At 38.0% G+C, this 19,201-nt stretch overlaps 1 protein-coding gene across 1 annotated transcript in view; it reads right to left on the reverse strand.

Annotated features, from left to right (window-relative positions):
- cntln (centlein, centrosomal protein) overlaps positions 1-19,201 on the reverse strand; it is a 429,542-nt gene that overhangs the window by 193,957 nt on the left and 216,384 nt on the right. Inside the window, 1 exon segment of the mRNA XM_061880275.1 lies at positions 8,406-8,579. Within this exon segment, the coding sequence (XP_061736259.1) occupies positions 8,406-8,579 (174 nt within the window).

The raw sequence follows: 19,201 nt of genomic DNA on the forward strand, positions 1-19,201 counted from the left end.
AATATTCTAAAAATAGCAACAATTCAAAAATCATTTTTAAATATATTCATTGAATAATACTTCAACAAAACATGATTGTAAGTTCATAAAGTGTGAAAAGAAATACAACAATGCAATATTCAGTGTTGACAGCTAGATTTTCTGTGGACATGTTCCATAAATATTGATGTTGAAGATTTCTTTTTTTGTGAAGAAATTTTTAGAATTTAGTTCATGAATCCAGATGGATCTCTATTACAATCCCCAAAGAGGACACTTTAAGTTGATGATTACTTCTATGTGGAGAAATAATTTATAATTGAATCACTTGTTTATTTTTCAACAAGTTTTTAGTTATTTTTATATCTTTTTTTCCAAACAGTTGAAGAAAGACCACTACAAATGAGCAATATTTTGCACTGTTATACAATTTAATAAATCAGAAACTGATGACATAGTGCTGTATTTTACTTCTTTATCTCTTTTTTAAAACAAAAAGGCTTTGCTCTGATTAGGGGGTACTTGAATTAAAAAAAAATTCACAGGGGGTACATCACTGAAAAAAGGTTGAGAACCACTGCCGTATATAACACTTACACCAAAATAATCACCTTTTTTTTTTAAATGTTATTTAAAACACACCCAATTTAGCAGGCGTGGGCCCCATGGATCAGTTGTGTCAAACTCCTTTCCATTGAGGACCCTCAAGAGCAGTGGTTCTCAACCTTTTTTCAGTGATGTCAACATGTTTTTAATCCAAGTACCCCCTAATCACAGCAAAGTATTTTTGGTTGAAAAAAAGAGATAAAGAAGTAAAATACAGCACTATGTCATCAGTTTCTGATTTATTAAATTGTATAACGGTGCAAAATATTGCTCATTTCTAGTGTTTTTTCTTGAACTATTTGGAAAAAAAGATATAAAAATAACTAAAAACTTGTTGAAAAATATAGAAGTGATTCAATTATAAATAAATATTTCTCCGCATAGAAGTAATCATCAACTTAAAGTGTCCTCTTTGGGGATTGTAATAGAGATCCATCTGGATTCATCAACTTACTTCGAAACATTTCTTCACCACAAAATAAATATTTATGGAACATGTCCACAAAAAATGTAGCTGTCAACACTGAATATTGCATTGTTGCATTTCTTTTCACACTTTATGAACTGACATTCATATTTTGTTGAAGTATTATTCAATAAATATATTTATAAAGGATTTTGGAATTGTTGCTATTTTTAGAATATTTAAAAACAAATCTCACGTCCCCCCAGTGGCACACGTACCCCCATTTGAGGACCACTGTTATAGGAGGCTGTCTTTGTTTATCATTGCAGTATATAACACTTACTCCAAAATAATCACCTTTTTAAAAAAATGTTATTCAAAACTTGTCCAGGGTGTACTCCGCCTTCCGCCCGATTGTAGCTGAGATAGGCACCAGTGTCCCCCGCGACCCCAAAGGGAATAAGCGGTAGAAAATGGAAAAAATGGATGGGCCCCATAGATCAGTTGTGTCAAACTTCTTTTCATTGAGGACCCTCAGAGGGCCGCTTGCAATAGTGAATATAAATGTACAACAATCATGGTATTGTTACACAAATGTCTTGCAATAGTGAATATAAATGTACAACAATCATGGTATTGTTACACAATTGTCTTGCAATAGTGAATATAAATGTACAACAATCATGGTATTGTTACACAATTGTCTTGCAATAGTGAATATAAATGTACAACAATCATGGTATTGTTACACAATTGTCTTGCAATAGTGAATATAAATGTACAACAATCATGGTATTGTTACACAATTGTCTTGCAATAGTGAATATAAATGTACAACAATCATGGTATTGTTACACAATTGTCTTGCAATAGTGAATATAAATGTACAACAATCATGGTATTGTTACACAATTGTCTTGCAATAGTGAATATAAATGTACAACAATCATGGTATTGTTACACAAATGTCTTGCAATAGTGAATATAAATGTACAACAATCATGGTATTGTTACACAATTGTCTTGCAATAGTGAATATAAATGTACAACAATCATGGTATTGTTACACAATTGTCTTGCAATAGTGAATATAAATGTACAACAATCAAGGTATTGTTACACAATTGTCTTCGCATTTGAATTGTGTGTAAACATTTATGGAGAACTTGCTTTGAAATCTTAAGTCAAGGTGACAAGCAGATATTTAAGTACCTATTTTTTTTTTAAAACATTTTTTTTAATGTAATGCAAATTATAATAACACAATGTGAAAGGTAGATTGGCAACACTAAATGGTCCTAGTGTGTGAATGTTCATGAGGTGGCGACTTGTCCAGGGTGTACGCCGCCTTCCGCCCAAATGCAACTGAGATAGCCTCCAGCACCCCCCGCCACCCCAAAAGGGACAAGCGGTAGGAAAAGGGATGGATGAATTGATGTTGCATGAACATATATCAATGTTGAAAAAATACGCAATTGTATGCATATTTTTTTCTGTCAAAATGGAAATAACATATTTAGTAGGAAAAATTAGGTAATTTATCATTTATTCCATGTTAGGCGCACCAGATTACAAGACGCATTAAAGGAGTCATACTATTATTATCCATCCATCCATTTTGTACCGCTTGTCCCTTTTGAGGTCGCAGGGGGTGCTGGAGCCTATCTCAGCTGCATTTGGACGGAAGGCGGTATACACCCTGGCCAAGTCGCCACCTCATCACAGGGCCAACATAGACAAACCACATTTTTTACTATATTAAAAACATTTCCTTGTGCTCTACATCAGTGGTCCCCGACCTTTTAGTAGCTGCGAACCGCTCAACGCTTAATCATTTGTCCCGCTGCCTGGCGGGAGGGACGCGGGGGTTTTTTGTCTGTCATGAAAAAGGGAGTTTTTTTGGGGTCGGTGCACTAATTGTAAGTGTATCTTGTGTTTTTTATGTTGATTTGATTAAATAAAAAAATAAATCTGCGGCCCGGTACCAATCGAGCCGTGGCCCGGCCCGGTGGTTGGGGACCACTGGTCTACATAACAGGGCTATATAAATGAACATTGATTGATTGATTGATAACATGTAATGGTGGTTATTTGGTCAAAATGTTGCATAGATAATGTTTTACAGATCATCTTCGAGCTGCTTTCTGACAGTCGCTTCAGGATGCGACATTTTGTGGACGGTCTTAATTACAAAGCTCACTTTTGACAGCGTCTTCTCCCCGTCATCTTTGTTGTAGCGGTGTAGCGTGCAAGGACGGGAGTGGAAGAAGTGTCAAAAGATGGCGCTAACTGTTTTAATGACATTCAGACTTTACTCACATCAACAACGGATCAGCATATCCTCATCCGGAAACAACAACACAAGAAATGTGTCCCGTGAAAAAACGTCCGACCGGAACTTTCTAATAACTAAAGTTCCTTGAGTGAATAATGCAAACTCACTACACCGGTTTGTTTTAGCGCTTCCGTGGAGAGTTTACTGACCGATATAAGTAAGAACTTTACACTATTTTATATTAGAAATGGCAACATCAGAGGATGAGTGTCCCATAACAAGAAGGTAAAGAAAAAAAAGAAGCTTATCGACTACGGTGTTCTCACGGACTACAAAGGCGGATGCGCGCAATTTTTCAGGACTTCTACAGATCCCACATGCAGATCAGCAGTTACCAGAAGGTAAGAAAAGTTGTTATTGCATAATATTGCGAAATAAAACGCCAGATAGTATAGTATGTCTTACTTTATACACACGTCATAATAATACTCCTATATTGAAGCACATCAAGCGGTGAGGCTTCATAGATCATCTCACAAGCTTGTAAACTGTTACTAGGTTAGATAGAATTATTAAATACCATTACAATCAAGAGTAAGATTACTAATTTAGTGCTGATATTTGAGTGGTGTAATGGAAAAGTTGGGCCTTGAGCTCAAAAAGGTAAAGAACGACTGATTTAAAGAGTGGGATATTTTGTTAGATCCCTCAATTCTCTCATGTTTACTTCATGTTTTAAAGGAGCTACACTTTGTTTCTCTTATGGGAGCATCACCAGCTTTTGATAACAACAGCCACACAGCATCTCATCTGTTTTTTGCTGTCACCTCACATGACTTCCTGTGCCAAGTGCCACGACAGCAGCAATCTGCTCTGTGACACTGACGAGCCAGCGAGGGCGAGGGCGAGGGCGAGGGCTCGCTTTCCAGCGCTCTGTGATGTGGAGCACGTCTCTACTGTTTTTACTCGCCGCTCCTCATTCCGACAGGTGCTCCCTAATAAGATCAAATGTAAGAAATGCTCATTTGTGTCGAAATCACATGCAATTTCAGGTGATAAGCGTAAATTGAAAAGTAAATTGAAAAGCTGGAGATCATGTTTTTAAACGCTACCAGATTTAAAAGTGAAGCCTTGAAGAAGTTTTGGGGATTCAGTAAAAATAATCAAGTATTAAGGAGTTTTACAACTTTTTGATGTGATACTACTAAACATCTGTGCTTTTAATATGTTGACACTGAAATTACACAGGAAATGACCAATGCAGTGTTTTTCAACCTTTTTTGAGCCAAGGCACATTTTTTTCATTGAAAAAATCCCGAGGTAGACCACTAGCAGAAAACATAAAAAATGAAACTCAGCAGCCAATAGTGAAAGTAAAAAGTCGTTCTCGCAATTGTTGGATATAAATTCAAAGCATAACCAAGCATGCATCAATATAGGTCTTGTCTCAAAGTAGGTGTACTGCATCAATATAGGTCTTGTCTCAAAGTAGGTGTACTGTCACCACCTGTCACATCACACCCTGACTTATTTGGAGTTTTACTTTGTCTCAAAGTAGGTGTACTGCATCAATATAGGTCTTGTCTCAAAGTAGGTGTACTGTCACCACCTGTCACATCACACCCTGACTTATTTGGAGTTTTAACTGGTCTCAAAGTAGGTGTACTGTCACCACCTGTCACATCACACCCTGACTTATTTGGAGTTTTTCTGTGTTTTCCTGTGTGTCAAACTCAAATACAGAGTGGGCCAACATTTAAAAGTGAACAAAGCCGCGGGCCAGGGTTGAACAAATGAACCTTTTAATAGGGACCCAAACAAGTTTTGCATTGAATATTGAACAAGCAAGGCTTATATAACTTTATAGTGACATGCAAAATCCACTTTCAAATATACTAATAATTTAAAAATAGCAATGGCATATCAAATCAAATTAAAATAGAAATTGAATGCCTCTTTTCTATTTGCAGCCTTCTCAGGTAAATATCAAAATAAACTTTTCCCACAGGCTAATAATAAATGTTTATATTGCTATCTATCTATCTATCGATCTATTGTAGCATCCAGGAAGAGGTAGTGCTGCAAGGGGTTCTGTGAATTTGTTCTGTTGTGTTTATGTTGTGCAGATGTTCTCCCGAAATTTGCTTGTCATTCTCGTTTAGTGTTGGTTCACAGTGAGGTGGTGCATATTTGTAACAGTCTCAAAGTTGTTTATAGGGCCACCCTCAGTGTGACCTGTATGGCTGTTGCCCAAGCTTGCATTGCATTAGCATGTGTGTGTGTGTGTGTGTGTGTGTGTAAAAGCCACATATATCATGTGACTAGGCCGGCACGCTGTTTCTACGTAGGAAAAGCGGACGTGACGAAAGGTTTTAGAGGACGCTTGAGGCAGTGCCTTGAAGGCACGCCCCCAATATTGTTGTCCAGGTGGGAATCGAGAGAAATTTGGGAGAATGGTTGCCCCCTGTGATTTTCGTGAGGGGCACTGAAATTTGGGAGTCTCCTTGGAAAATCGGGCGGGGGGGTTTAGCAAGTATGAGTATTAGCGGTGAATGCGGTGTTACAGCGACACTGCCGCTGTTTAATACCGGCGGGCCAGCTCTAATGTTCATTTGATGTTGCCTCAAGGGCCAAATGAAAATACACGGGGGCCAGAGTTTGACACCCGTGGTATCCTATTTTTTTGTTGATTATCATGTCATGTACGGATGTACTTTGTGGACGCCGTCTGCTGCACCACACGCTGTAAGTCTTTGCTGTCCTTTAGCATTCTGTTTTTGTTTACTTTGCAGTCACTTCAGTTTTAGTTTTGTTTTGCACAGCCATCCCTAAGGCTCAATGCCTTTTGTTAGCGGCACTCCCCTTTTGTTTACTTTTGGTTTACGCATTAGATTCTTTTTATGGGGCAATAACTACCAAAATACACTTCATTCATTAACCGTGTTACAAAAAAGAATAACACATAATGTTGGATGTAGAGAACATGCAAGCCCTTTATTTATTGAATCGAAAATACTGAAATTTCACGACACAGTGAATTTGCAAACAGCCAAAATTATGCGCAAAGCAAACGATAACCTGCTACCCAAGAATGTACAATAATTCTTCTCAAGAAAGAGGAGAAATATAATATTAGAGAAAAAATTAATTTTGAACATTTTACTATCCAGGTGAGAGGCATGGTTTATAATCTAGAATTAACAGTATGTCAACATATCTGCTAAAGCTACATGGCTCTTTGTGTTTTTTAGAGGTCTTTATCGGCGGAATAAATTCCTCCCGTTAAATGCATTGTTTGCCACCTCGTACTTGCCGTATTCTATGAATTAAAATGCATTAAAAAACGTGTGTTTTTGTCTCTCATCAGGATAGAGAATTATAAGCATTTTTTTCTTTAAAAGTGCAGTTCCCTTTCAACACTTTGGGGATGTATGGTTTTAATAATCTTCAAAGACAAGCAGGACATTAAAGTCCTCAGCTAGTTTATTCAAGCAGGAAGTAGACCCATTGAGAATCAGCATCTATTTTGCAAGGAGGTCCTGGCCAAGATAGCTTTGAAAGCGCATAAACATTTGGAAATCTCTGTTTTTTACCTTCAATTTTTTAATGAACTTTAATTCCTTCACCAAAAGAAAAAAAAATCTAACATTTTTGAAAGGTTTGAGGCTGTAAAAGGCTTTAACAAACATGTTATGCAAATGTACACAAACTGACAATCAAAAGGTTTGAGGGTGATTAAAAGGGTTTAAATGCTTAAATCATTCAAAGGGCGAAATAAAGGAATAAAAGAAACATTACAGGTTCGGTATTTTTCGGGGGCAGAAATTGATTGAGAGATTTGAAAAGAAAAACAATTCTAAATGTATCACTGACAGTTTTAAATTTAACACAGGGAAAAAAAAACTTTTATGAAAAATTGTGTATGATGGAGTAACACCAAAAATACAGCAGACATTTACTAAAAGGATGGTTAAAATTAGAGATGTCCGATAATATCGGACTTCCGACATTATCGGACGATAAATGCTTTAAAATGTGATATCGGAAATTATCGGTATCGGTTTCAAAAAGTAAAATTTATGAATTTTTAACAGGCCGCTGTACGGAGTGGTACACGGACGTAGGGAGAAGTACCGAGCGCCAATAAACCTTAAAGGCACTGCCTTTGCATGCCGGCCCAATCACATATCATCTACGGCCTTACACACACACAAGTGAATGCAATGCATACTTGGTCAACAGCCATACAGGTCACACTGAGGGTGGCCGTATGAATAACTTTAACACTGTTACAAATATGAGCCACACTGTTAACCCACACCAAACAAGAATGACAAACACATTTCGGGAGAACATCGGCACCGTGACACAACATAAACACAACAGAACAAATACTCAGAACCCCTTGCGGCACAAACTCTTCCGGGACGCTACAATTTCCCCCTACCCGATACCGTGTACCCCCCCTCCCCCGCCTGCCCCCCCAACCCTGCCCAGCTCAACCTCCTCATGTCCCAAATTCCAAACTGCAGTTTTGAGGCATGTTAAAAAAAAATAATGCACTTTGTGACTTCAATAATAAATATGGCAGTGCCATGTTGGCATTTGTTTTTTCCATAACTTGAGTTGATTTATTTTGTAAAACCTTGTTACATTGTTTAATGCATCCAGCGGGGCATCACAACTAAATGAGGCATAATAATGTGTTCATTCCACCACTCTATGTATCGGTATCGGGTGATATTGGAATCAGTAATTAAGAGTTGGACAAAAAAACTATTATCAGACATCTCCGGGTAAAACTAAGCCTTAGTTTTCCAACCTTTAATTATTTTCTAGTATTTGTCCCTGCGGTCCAACTAAAAAATGAATAATACTCAGTATGAAAGTAAAAGTATTGATTTAACAATCTTTTTTATTCATGTTTGTGGTTTGCAGCAAAATGTGTGAGGTTTTTAATATTTTGGTTCTCTCATTTCAGATCTCTCAGTTGAGATCTACACCACTGCAAACTACAGCTACAATAACACACATATTGTTCTATGAAAATATTTATATATTTTTTGGAAAGGTTGCATTCCTAACACGACTCTGCCTCATTGGATGGTACCTAATGAAGTGTCCTATGAGCGCACTCACCTTGACTTTGGCTTGCAGTTGTTTGACCTCCACCTGCAGGGCCCGGCAGGAACACCCCACGCTCGCTGGCGATTGTGCGGTGAGTTGTGGGAATGTGCTCTGCCGCCACTGCTCCAGCTCCATCTGCAGGACCTTCTTCTGCTGCTCCACACCCGCCAGCTCCGAGCTCAGCTTCTACACGGTCAGAGAGACAAGGTTAGAGAATAGTTGGCTTAATGGCGACTATACGCTACACATTGCTTACATTAAAGCATCTTTTGGGTCAGCTCAGCCAACTGTAATTGTGTAGTGCAGGGGTCAGCAACCTTTTTGAAAGCAAGAGCTCCTTTTTGGGTGCTGATTAATGCCAAGGGCTACCAGTTTGATACACACTTCAATAAATTGCCAGAAATAGCCAATTTGCTCAATTTACCTTTAATAAATAAATGTATTTATATAAAAAATGGGTATTTCTGTTTGTCATTCCGTCGTACATTTTTTTCCTTTTACGGAAGGTTTTTTGTAGAGAATAAATGATGAAAAAAAAACACTTAATTGAATGGTTTAACAGGAAAAAAATGAAAATCAAATTTTGAAACATAGTTTATCTTGAATTTCGACTATTTAAAATTCAAAATTCAACCGAAAAAAATGAAGAGAAAAACTAGCTAATTTGAATCTTTTTGAAAAAATTAAAAACATTTTTTATGGAACATCATGAGTATTTTTTCCTGATTAAGATTAATTTTAGAATTTTGAAAAGGTTCAAATCCAATCTGCACTTTGTTAGAATATATAACAAATTGGACCAAGCTATATTTCTAACAAAGACAAATCATTATTTCTTCCAGATTTTCCAGAACAAAAATTTTCAAAGACATTCAAAAGACTTTGAAATAAGATTTAAATTTGATTCTACAGATTTCTAGATTTGACAGAATATTTTTGGGGGAATTTTAATCATAATAAGTTTAAATAAATATTTCACAAATATTCTTCGTCGAAAAAACAGAAGCTAAAATGAAGAATTAAGTTAACATGTATTTATTATTCTGTACAATAAAAAAATAAAATGAAATACTTGAATATTGATTTAAATTGTCAGGAAAGAAGAGGAAGGAATTTAAAAGGTAAAAAGGTATATGTGTTCAAAAATCCTAAAATCATTTTTAAGGTTGTATTTTTTCTCAAAAACTGCCTTTCTTAAAGTTATAAGAAGCAAAGTAAAAAAATTAATTAATTTATTTAAACAAGTGAAGACCAAGTCTTTAAAATACTTTCTTGGATTTTCAAATTCTATTTGAGTTTTGTCTCTCTTAGAATTAAAAATGTCGAGCAAAGTGAGACCAGCTTGCTAGTAAATAAATACAATTCAAAAAATAGAGGCAGCTCACTGGTAAGTGCTGCTATTTGAGCTATTTTTAGAACAGGCCAGCGGGCGACTCATCTGGTCCTTACGGGCGACCTGGTGTTGGTGACCCCTGCTCTAATGACCCCTGGTCTAATGACCCCTGGTCTAATGACCCCAGGTCTAATGACCCCTGGTCTAATGACCCCTGCTCTAATGACCCCTGGTCTAATGACCCCTGGTCTAATGACCCCTGGTCTAATGACCCCAGGTGTAGTGTAACCACAGTTGCATTTCTGAGAAGTAGATGATTTATTTAATTAAAAAAAGAAACCATTCAGTCAGACATGTATTCCATGTGATAAAAAGAGAAAAGTTTGAAGCTCTTGTATCATACAATAGATCAGATGTGTCAAACTAGTTTTCATTGAGGGCCACATTGCAGTTCTGGCTGCCCTCAGAGGGCCGGCCGCTTGCAACATTTACAAAAGAAACATATATGTATAAGGATTATATTTCCAACTATTATCTATGCATTTGATTAGTAAATATATATGTTACCTACACTGTAAGAAAAAAAATATTTTTGGATTTTGTGGTAAAGAAAATGCCATAATTTTACCATAAAATTTACGGTCCGAGTCTTTTACTGTACAATTCTAGTGATTTAGCTGCCAAGTTTTTGTTTGGTTTTTTTGCATTAAAAAAAATTTGGTTGCTGTTTTCACAATGTACCGTATTTTTCAGACTATAAGTCACAGTTTTTTTTGTAGTTTGGCCGAGGGTGCGATTTATACTCAGGGGCGACTAATGTGTGAAATTATTAACAGATTATCGTAAAATATCAAATAATGTTATTAAAGGGGAACATTATCAGCAAACCTATGCAAGTGTCAATATATACTTTGATGTTGCAGAAAAAAGACCATGTATTTTTTTAACCGATTTCCGAACTCTAAATGGGTGAATTTTGGCAAATTAAACGCCTTTCTGTTTATCGCTCTTTTAGCGATGACGTCAGAACGTGACGTCACCGAGGTAACACACCCGCCATTTTCATTTTCACATTACAAACACCGGGTCTCAGCTCTGTTATTTTCCGTTTTTTCGACTATTCTTTGGAACCTTGGAGACATCATGCCTGGTGGGTGTGTTGTCGGAGGGTGTAACAACACTAACAGGGAGGGATTCAAGTTGCACCACTGGCAAGAAATCTGCCGCCAGACCCCCATTGAATGTACCAGAGTGTCTGCACATTTGACCGGCGATGCTAAGACAGACATGGCACAGAGATGTATGGATAACCTGCAGATGCATTTGCAACCATTAAGTCAACCAAATCACAAGGGTGAGTTTTGTTGATGTTGTTGACTTATGTGCTGATCAGACACATTTGGTCGCAGCATGACTGCCAGCTAATCGATGCTAACATGCTACGCTAATTGATGCTAACATGCTATTTACGCTAGCTGTATGTACATTTGAAACTAGATAGCCCCATTTAATGCGAAACAAACACTTACCAATCGACGGATTTAAGTTGCTCCAGTGTCACAAGATGCGAAAGTCCTGATCGTTTGGTCCGCACATTTTACCGGCGATGCTAATAAGGCAGCCATGCTATGGGCCACTTCATTAGGTACACCCACGCTATGGCCGTCATTAGCTATTCGCTCAATAGCTTCAATTTCTTCTTCAATTTCGTTTTCGCTATCTGCTTCCATACTCCGACCATCTGTTTCAATACATGCGTAATCTGTTGAATCGCTTAAGCCGCTGAAATCCGAGTCTGAATCCGAGCTAATGTCGCTATATCTTGCTGTGGTAACCGCCATGTTGTTTGTATTGGCAGCCCTGTGTGACGTCACAGGGAAATGGACAGTCGCATCGCAAATAGCGAAAATCAAGAACTTTAAAGCTTTTTTTAGGGATATTCCGGGAGGTGTAAAATTTTGAAAAAAACTTCGAAAAAAAAAACAAGCCACTGGGAACTGATTTTTATTATTTTTAACCCTTTTGAAATTGTGATAATGTTCCCCTTTAAGCTCATTCACGTAAGAGACTAGACGTATAAGATTTCATGGGATTTAGCGATTAGGAGTGAGAGATAGTTTGGTAAACTAGTAGCATGTTCTATATGTTCTAGTTATTTGAATGACTCTTACCATAATATGTTAGGTTAACATAGCAGTTGCTTATTTATGCCTCATATAACCTACACTTATTCAGCCTGTTCTTCACTATTCTTTATTTATTTTAAATTGCCTTTCAAATGTCTATTCTTGCTGTTGGGTTTTATCAAATACATTTCCCCCAAAAATGCGACTTATACTCCAGTGCAACTTGTATGTTTTTTTCCTTTTTTATAATGCATTTTCGGCATGTGCGACTTATACTCCGGAGCGACTTCTACTCCAAAAAATACGGTATTACTGTAAATGGAAAAATGTTGCCACAGTTCCTTTTCTTACGGTAGGATTTTGAAGACCGAGCTGTTTTACAAAAACATATATTGTCATATTTACAGTGTACAATTTGATGGATAACTTGCCAATATGTGATTGGTATGGCCTAATCCAGGGGTCGGCAACCCAAAACATCAAAAGAGCCATATTGGACCAAACATACAAAAACTAATCTGTCTGGAGCCGGAAACAAATCAAAAGACTTATAAAAGTGTTGTAATGAAGGCAACACATTATGCAAGTGTCTATATTAGCCTACTGTCAAAATGACTTTCAGTTTTCAGGTTTTTTCAGTTTCAGTTTATTTTCAGTCTAACAAAAACATATTCAAACATGGATCACGGTTCAAAAATGAATCACATGACTGAAACAGGCAGAAGCAAAAAAGCTTATATGCCCAACATAAACAATTTTACATTCAATTAAGTTACTTTTTCTACTAATTTTGTAATACAAAAAGAAATATAGTCATTCAGCATTTACATTTAAGTTGCCCTTTAACAAATAATACAAAAATATGTACTTTCACACATGCACTTTTCTGTAACTAGATAAACATACATACCTTCTAAATACAACATTTAACCAAACAAACAGACATTTCTAGTTCACATAACTTTTTAAAATACATTGTGACATGTTCTTTTTGAAATTAAATACTGAGTCACTCATTTTTATTTCTTTACCAACAGAATTCCACAAATTAACACCGAGAACAGATAAACATCTACATTTAACAACTAATCTTGCTTTTGGTCAAATAAACTTAGATTCATCTCTTAGATTGTATTTGCTGGTCTGTAGAGAGAAGTATTTTTGAATTCCTTCTGGAAGAGTATTTATTTTTGCTTTGAACATTATCTTTAAAAGTCTTATATAAGTGTTGTAATGAAGACAACACATAACGGAAGTGCTATATTAGCCTACTATCAAAATGACTGTATTGCAGGCTCAAGCAAATCTTTGTTGACACAAATGTTAAAATGTAATATTTATTTGACACATTTGAACAACATTAGAAAGCATTAGTAAATCAGAGGCTTCTCAGAAGGTGAGATAACTGCTGAACTGACTGGCTTTTAATAGCCAATAGGTATAGATGTGTGTGTCCAAGTTAAAGGAAACTACTATTTGTTCTGTTGTGTTTATGTTGTGTTTCGGCGCGGATGTTCTCCCGAAATGTGTTTTTCATTCTTGTTTGGTGTGGCTTCACAGTGTGGCGCATATTTGTAACAGTGTTAAAGTTGTTCATACGGCCATCCTCAGTGTGACCTGTATGGTTGTTGACCAAGTATGCGTTGCATTCACTTGTGTGTGTGAAAAGCTGAGATATTATGTGACTTGGCCGGCACGCAAATGCAGTGCCTTTAAGTTTTTTTGGCGCTCTACACTTCTCCCTACGTCCGTGTCCCACTCCGTACAGCGGCGTTTTAAAAAGTCATGAATTTAACTTTTTGAAACAGATACTGATCATTTCCAATATTATGTTTTAAAGCATTTATTGGCAGGTTGATATTATCGGACATCTCTAATTAAAACAAATAAATTATTTTCCGCCCATCTTTTTCCATTTTCAATCCTTTTTTAAAAATGCTCCAGGGAGCCACTAGGGCGGCACTATAGAGCCCTGGGCTAATGCCACTCATGGATTACTGGTAGGGGTGTAACGGTACGTGGATTTGTATTGAATCGTTTTGGTACGGGGGTTTCAGTTCGGTTCGGAGGTGTACCGAACGAGTTTCCACATGGACATATTAAGTAGCGTAGCGCACCTTGTGTAGACAATGCACACACACGGCATGCTAGTAGTGACAGGGCTTCCATAGACCGACCATACGTCCTCTTTTGCGGGGCTGTCCGGGTGGAGTTTCTTAAATGCCTCGAATGTCCGGCATTTTGAGTTAGGGTTGCGTGTATTTTCAATGTACGTTCAGGGTTAAAAACAAAACAAATTGTGAAGGTGTGCACACACAGCAGCATTTGTGAGGGAGGGGCAGAGACAGAGAGAGCGAGGCTCTGCTTTTTACCCATAGATTTATCACATTTTATTATCTAAAGCGGGGGTGTCAAAAGTGTGCCCCGGAAGCCATTTGCGGCCCACAGCGAATGTTTTAAAAGCCCACGGCACATTCTGAAAATATTATTAAAATAAACAAAAACATAACAAAAGTGAAATAAAAAAGCTTAACGGTTAAATGTAATTTGGAAAAAGTTGCAACGTTGACCAATAAAACAAAGCAGTTTTTTTTCTTTCAAACTGTCATTGCTCAAAACACAATATTGAATCAAAATCGATATTATGAATTATTGATCTATCCAAGGTTCCCATTACTTCACATCAAATATTACACTAAGAAAAATATTTTTGGTGGAAGATTTTGCAGATTTGGTAAATGAATAACCCAAAAATGTATATTTTTTTGTTTTCTTACTGTACCGAAAATGAACCGAACCGTGACCTCTAAACCGAGGTAGGTACCGAACCCAAATGTTTGTGTACTGTTACACCTCTAATTACTGGTATTGGAACGAGCAGCATAGAACCCCGACCGTAACCTCCGGTACACACGGAAATAAAAGCATTTGTAAGAAGTCCTAATGACAATAGTGCAGGAGTGTCTCAACTTTTTCCACTTAGGGCCCCAGACTGAAAAATCAAAGCAAGCGGGGGCCATTTTGACATTTTAAAAACCAATATGGAAACCAATATACTTTTAGGTCTCCACTCAGGCTTGATCCCGGGGACCCCAAAAGGTTTTGGTAAAAAAAATATTTAAAATGAGTCATTATTCAGTATAATTTAGTTTTATTATTAATCAAGTTTTAAATCTCCAGATCAACATTAAGTCCATTAGTCAATATAATGATTTTAAAGATTTAAGTTGTATGCTCTTTTTGTCAAAGAAAACCCTGTTTTTTGAAGGAAAAAAACACAAAATATGCAATATTATCACACCATATTTTTTTGGGGTGGAATATGAGATTATATAATAATAGGAGCCTATAATAAAAGTCAATAACTAATAACACCATTGATTTTCATTCATTATTATTATTATTCGAGCAATGACACTTAAAAACAAATCACACTAAAATCATTGGGGATCTAAAAGGGTCTTACTCATTAAAGTGTTCAAAAATAAATTATAAATTTTTTTTATTGTCTGCGATGAAGTAGCAACTTGTCCGGGGTGTACGCCGCCTTCCGCCCGATTGTAGCTGAGATAGGCACCAGCGCCCCCCGCTACCCCAAAAGAAATAAGCGGTAGGAAATGGATGGATGGATGTTTTTAGGCTTCACGGTGGGAGAGGGGTTAGTGCGTCTGCCTCACAATACGAAGGTCCTGCAGTCCTGGGTTCAAATCCAGGCTCGGGATCTTTCTGTGTGGAGTTTGCATGTTCTCCCCGTGAATGCGTGGGTTCCCTCCGCCTTCCTCCCACTTCCAAAGACATGCACCTGGGGATAGGTTGATTGGCAACACTAAATTGGTCCCTAGTGTGTGAATGTTGTCTGTCTATCTGTGTTGGCCCTGTGATGAGGTGGCGACTTGTCCAGGGTGTACCCCGCCTTCCGCCCGATTGTAGCTGAGATAGGCGCCAGCGCCCCCCGCGACTCCGAAAGGGAATAAGCGGTAGAAAATGGATGGATGGATGGATGGATGGATGTTTTTACTGTTTACTTTTAACTAAATAATCTCGAGATCAACTTCAGATCTATCCGTCAATTATAAGTTTTATTGTTGTTTATGTGTTTTGTTTGTTATTTTAGGCCATTCTGTAAAAAAACAGCTCCGTTTTTTATATGGCAAACACAAAATATGTAACATTTTCCCGCAAAAATATCTCAAAGTGGAGTGAAGTGAAGTGAATTGCATTTATATAGCGCTTTTCTCTAGTGACTCAAAGCGATTTACATAGTGAAACCCATTATCTAAGTTCCATTTAAAGCAGTGTGGGTGGCACTGGGAGCAGGTGGGTAAAGTGTCTTGCCCAAGGACACAACGGCAGTGACTAGGATGGCGGGAGCAGGAATTGAACCTGCAACCCTCAAGTTGCTGCCACGGCCGCTCTACCAACCGAGCTATGCTGCCAATAGTGGAACATTTTACGTGACGTAATTGGAGCCTTGGACAGGTCAATAATTCATAACGACATTGATTTTGATTCATTATTATTTTTTAAAGAAAGAAACAGCCTGCATGCCAGCTTTGTGTTATCAGAGTAAACATTGCAACATTTTTTTGTTATATTTCACCCGTTTGCTCTTTTGTATCACTTTTTACGTTTTCAAAATGTTTCAATCGTATTTTTAAAATGTGCCGTTAAAAAAAATGTTTAAAACATTTTTTAACGGCCCCACGGCACATTTTAAAAATATAATTTAAACATTTTGAAAACGTAAAAAGCGATATAAAAGAGCAAACGGGTGAAATACAACAAGAAAATGTTGCAATGTTTACTCTAATAACACAAAGCTGGCATGCAGGCTGTTTCTTTCTTTACCTGCGGGCCGCAAATGGCCCTCGGGCCGCACTTTGGACACCCTGGCCACTAGTGGGTGTGTCTTGACGATAGTAAAAATGACATGACTTTTAAGCAGCACATTCAGGGATGCGTAAAGGAGCTAATAGGAGACATGACGATACACACTTGAAACGGCAGATTCCCACAGGTGAGCTCCCTGCGCTGCTTATTGATATCTGCTTGCTGGCTGACACCTTTTAATAGAATCCCTCTTGTTTTAGGTTTCCTGTGTTGTATTGAAGAGAGACGTCCCCCTGAGGCAGGCGGGGTGAGGCTGATGGAGAGAGGCAAGGATGCGGTGACAGTGTCAGGCGAATTAAGAGTGGCATTGATGACACTTCCTGTAAGACAGGCTTTGATTTCACAGGCCATTTTCAGCCCTGCTGAGACATGACACTGACATGGACTGATGATATACAGGCGGCTCCATTAGGAGCTGCAAGGCAGGACCAAACGTGGCTGAGAGTGACAGTCAAGCATGTGCAGGATATAAATAAGCTGGCAGGAATAGCCAAGTGTCCAAGAGCAAGCTGTGCACCTGCAAGCCAGAGCCAAACTTTTTTGGGGGGGATGAGTTAGTTAGGTCTAGTGCTCCCCTTCAACCTGCTGTAATCCTGCTGCTTTACATGAAAGAGGAGGGTAAGACACTATGTGCTTCAAAAGATAACGCCAGGAAGCGCTGTCGCAAAAAAGAAGAAGAAAAACGCTCCAAAAGTGAATAGATGGGCTGCAGGAAGGCTGCAAAGTTATCCCATTTGACATGCATGACATGAAAGATAATGATGCCACTTTATAAAACTACAATGAAATTAGGGCTGGGGGGTGTATCGATATACTCGATATATTGCGGGTTTGTCTCTGTGCGATATCGAAAATGACTACCGGATTTCCTTGAATAGCCGCCGGGGCGCTAATAAATGTAAAATCGCCTGCGCTTATTCAAAGCATGCGGTAAAAGTAAGCATGCGCTAATCATTTTAAAACCTCTTCTCCCCCCTGCGCTTATTCAAAGCATGCGGTAAAAGTAAGCATGCGCTAATCATTTTAAAACCTCTTCTCCCCCCTGCGCTTATTCAAAGCATGCGGTAAAAGTAAGCATGCGCTAATCATTTTAAAACCTCTTCTCCCCCCTGCGCTTACCAATGGCATGCAGATGTAAGAATAGCATCATGAAAAGCATGAGTCATTTGTATCGCGGTACTATACTAATAGCAGTATACTATATAAATCTAATGTGTTTGTAATGTAAAGTTGAACAAAATACATACATTTATGTTTATTTTGAGAGTTTTAACTAGAAAGGTATTTAGTGGAATGGTCCATAAGCTGAAATTGTAAATAACATTACATCCATGTCGAAAAATGCCCTAACTTGATCAAAATTGATTCATCTAGCACAGGGGTCGGCAACCCAAAATGTTGAAAGAGCCATATTGGACCAAAAATACAAAGACAAATCTGTCTGGAGCCGCAAAAATTTAAAAGCCATATTACATACAGATAGTGTGTCATGAGATATAAATTGAATGAAGAGGACTTAAAGTAAACTAAATGAGCTCAAATATAGCTACAAATGAGGCTTAATGATGCAATATGTACATATAGCTAGCCTAGATAGCATGTTAGCATCGATTAGCTTGCAGTCATGCAGTGACCAAATATGTCAACGTCAACAAAACTCACCTTTAAAAGTTTGGTGGACAAAATAAGACAGAAAAAGAAGTGGCATAAAACACGTCCTCGAAAGTCAGAGAAAGTTATACATGTAAACAAACTAGGGACGCCAAAATAAGTAGGACAAAACGGCGCTCGCCAAATACTCGAATCAGCGAGACATGTTGAATACAAACAGTCTGCTTTATAACAATTAAGGAGGTTTGTGTCATGTTTGTCCTACTACAGAAACCATATTAAAACAAAAAATATGTTTTTTAACCCATCATCTTTTTCCATTTTTCATAGAGTTTTGAAAAAGCTCCAGAGAGCCACTAGGGCGACTCTAGAGCCGCGGGTTGCCGACCCCCGATCTGCCACTACTCGGAAAGTCTGATTTCATCTCGGTCACAACTAAATCATTTCAATACAAATGGTGGAACGGTCGATGGGTCATGAGAAAACACGACCAGGTTTCTGTGAAAGTGTCTCGGTGCTTCTCACATGATGCCCTGTAGAGGCGGACCTACGCCAATTACATGAATACACAGTCAGTGCTAGTGTTAGTGTTAGTGCTAGTGTTAGTGTTAGTGTTAGTGTTAGTGTTAGTGCTAGTGCTAGTGTTAGTGCTAGTGTTAGTGTTAGTGTTAGTGTTAGTGTCAGTCTCGGTGCTTCTCACATGATGCCCTGTAGAGGCGGACCTACGCCAATTACATGAATACACAGTCAGTGCTAGTGCTAGTGCTAGTGCTAGTGCTAGTGCTAGTGCTAGTGCTAGTGCTAGTGCTAGTGCTAGTGCTAGTGCTAGTGCCAGTGCCAGTGCCAGT

This window comes from Nerophis ophidion, linkage group LG20 (genome assembly GCF_033978795.1).
Source record: "Nerophis ophidion isolate RoL-2023_Sa linkage group LG20, RoL_Noph_v1.0, whole genome shotgun sequence".
Classification (NCBI taxonomy): Eukaryota; Metazoa; Chordata; class Actinopteri; order Syngnathiformes; family Syngnathidae; genus Nerophis; species Nerophis ophidion.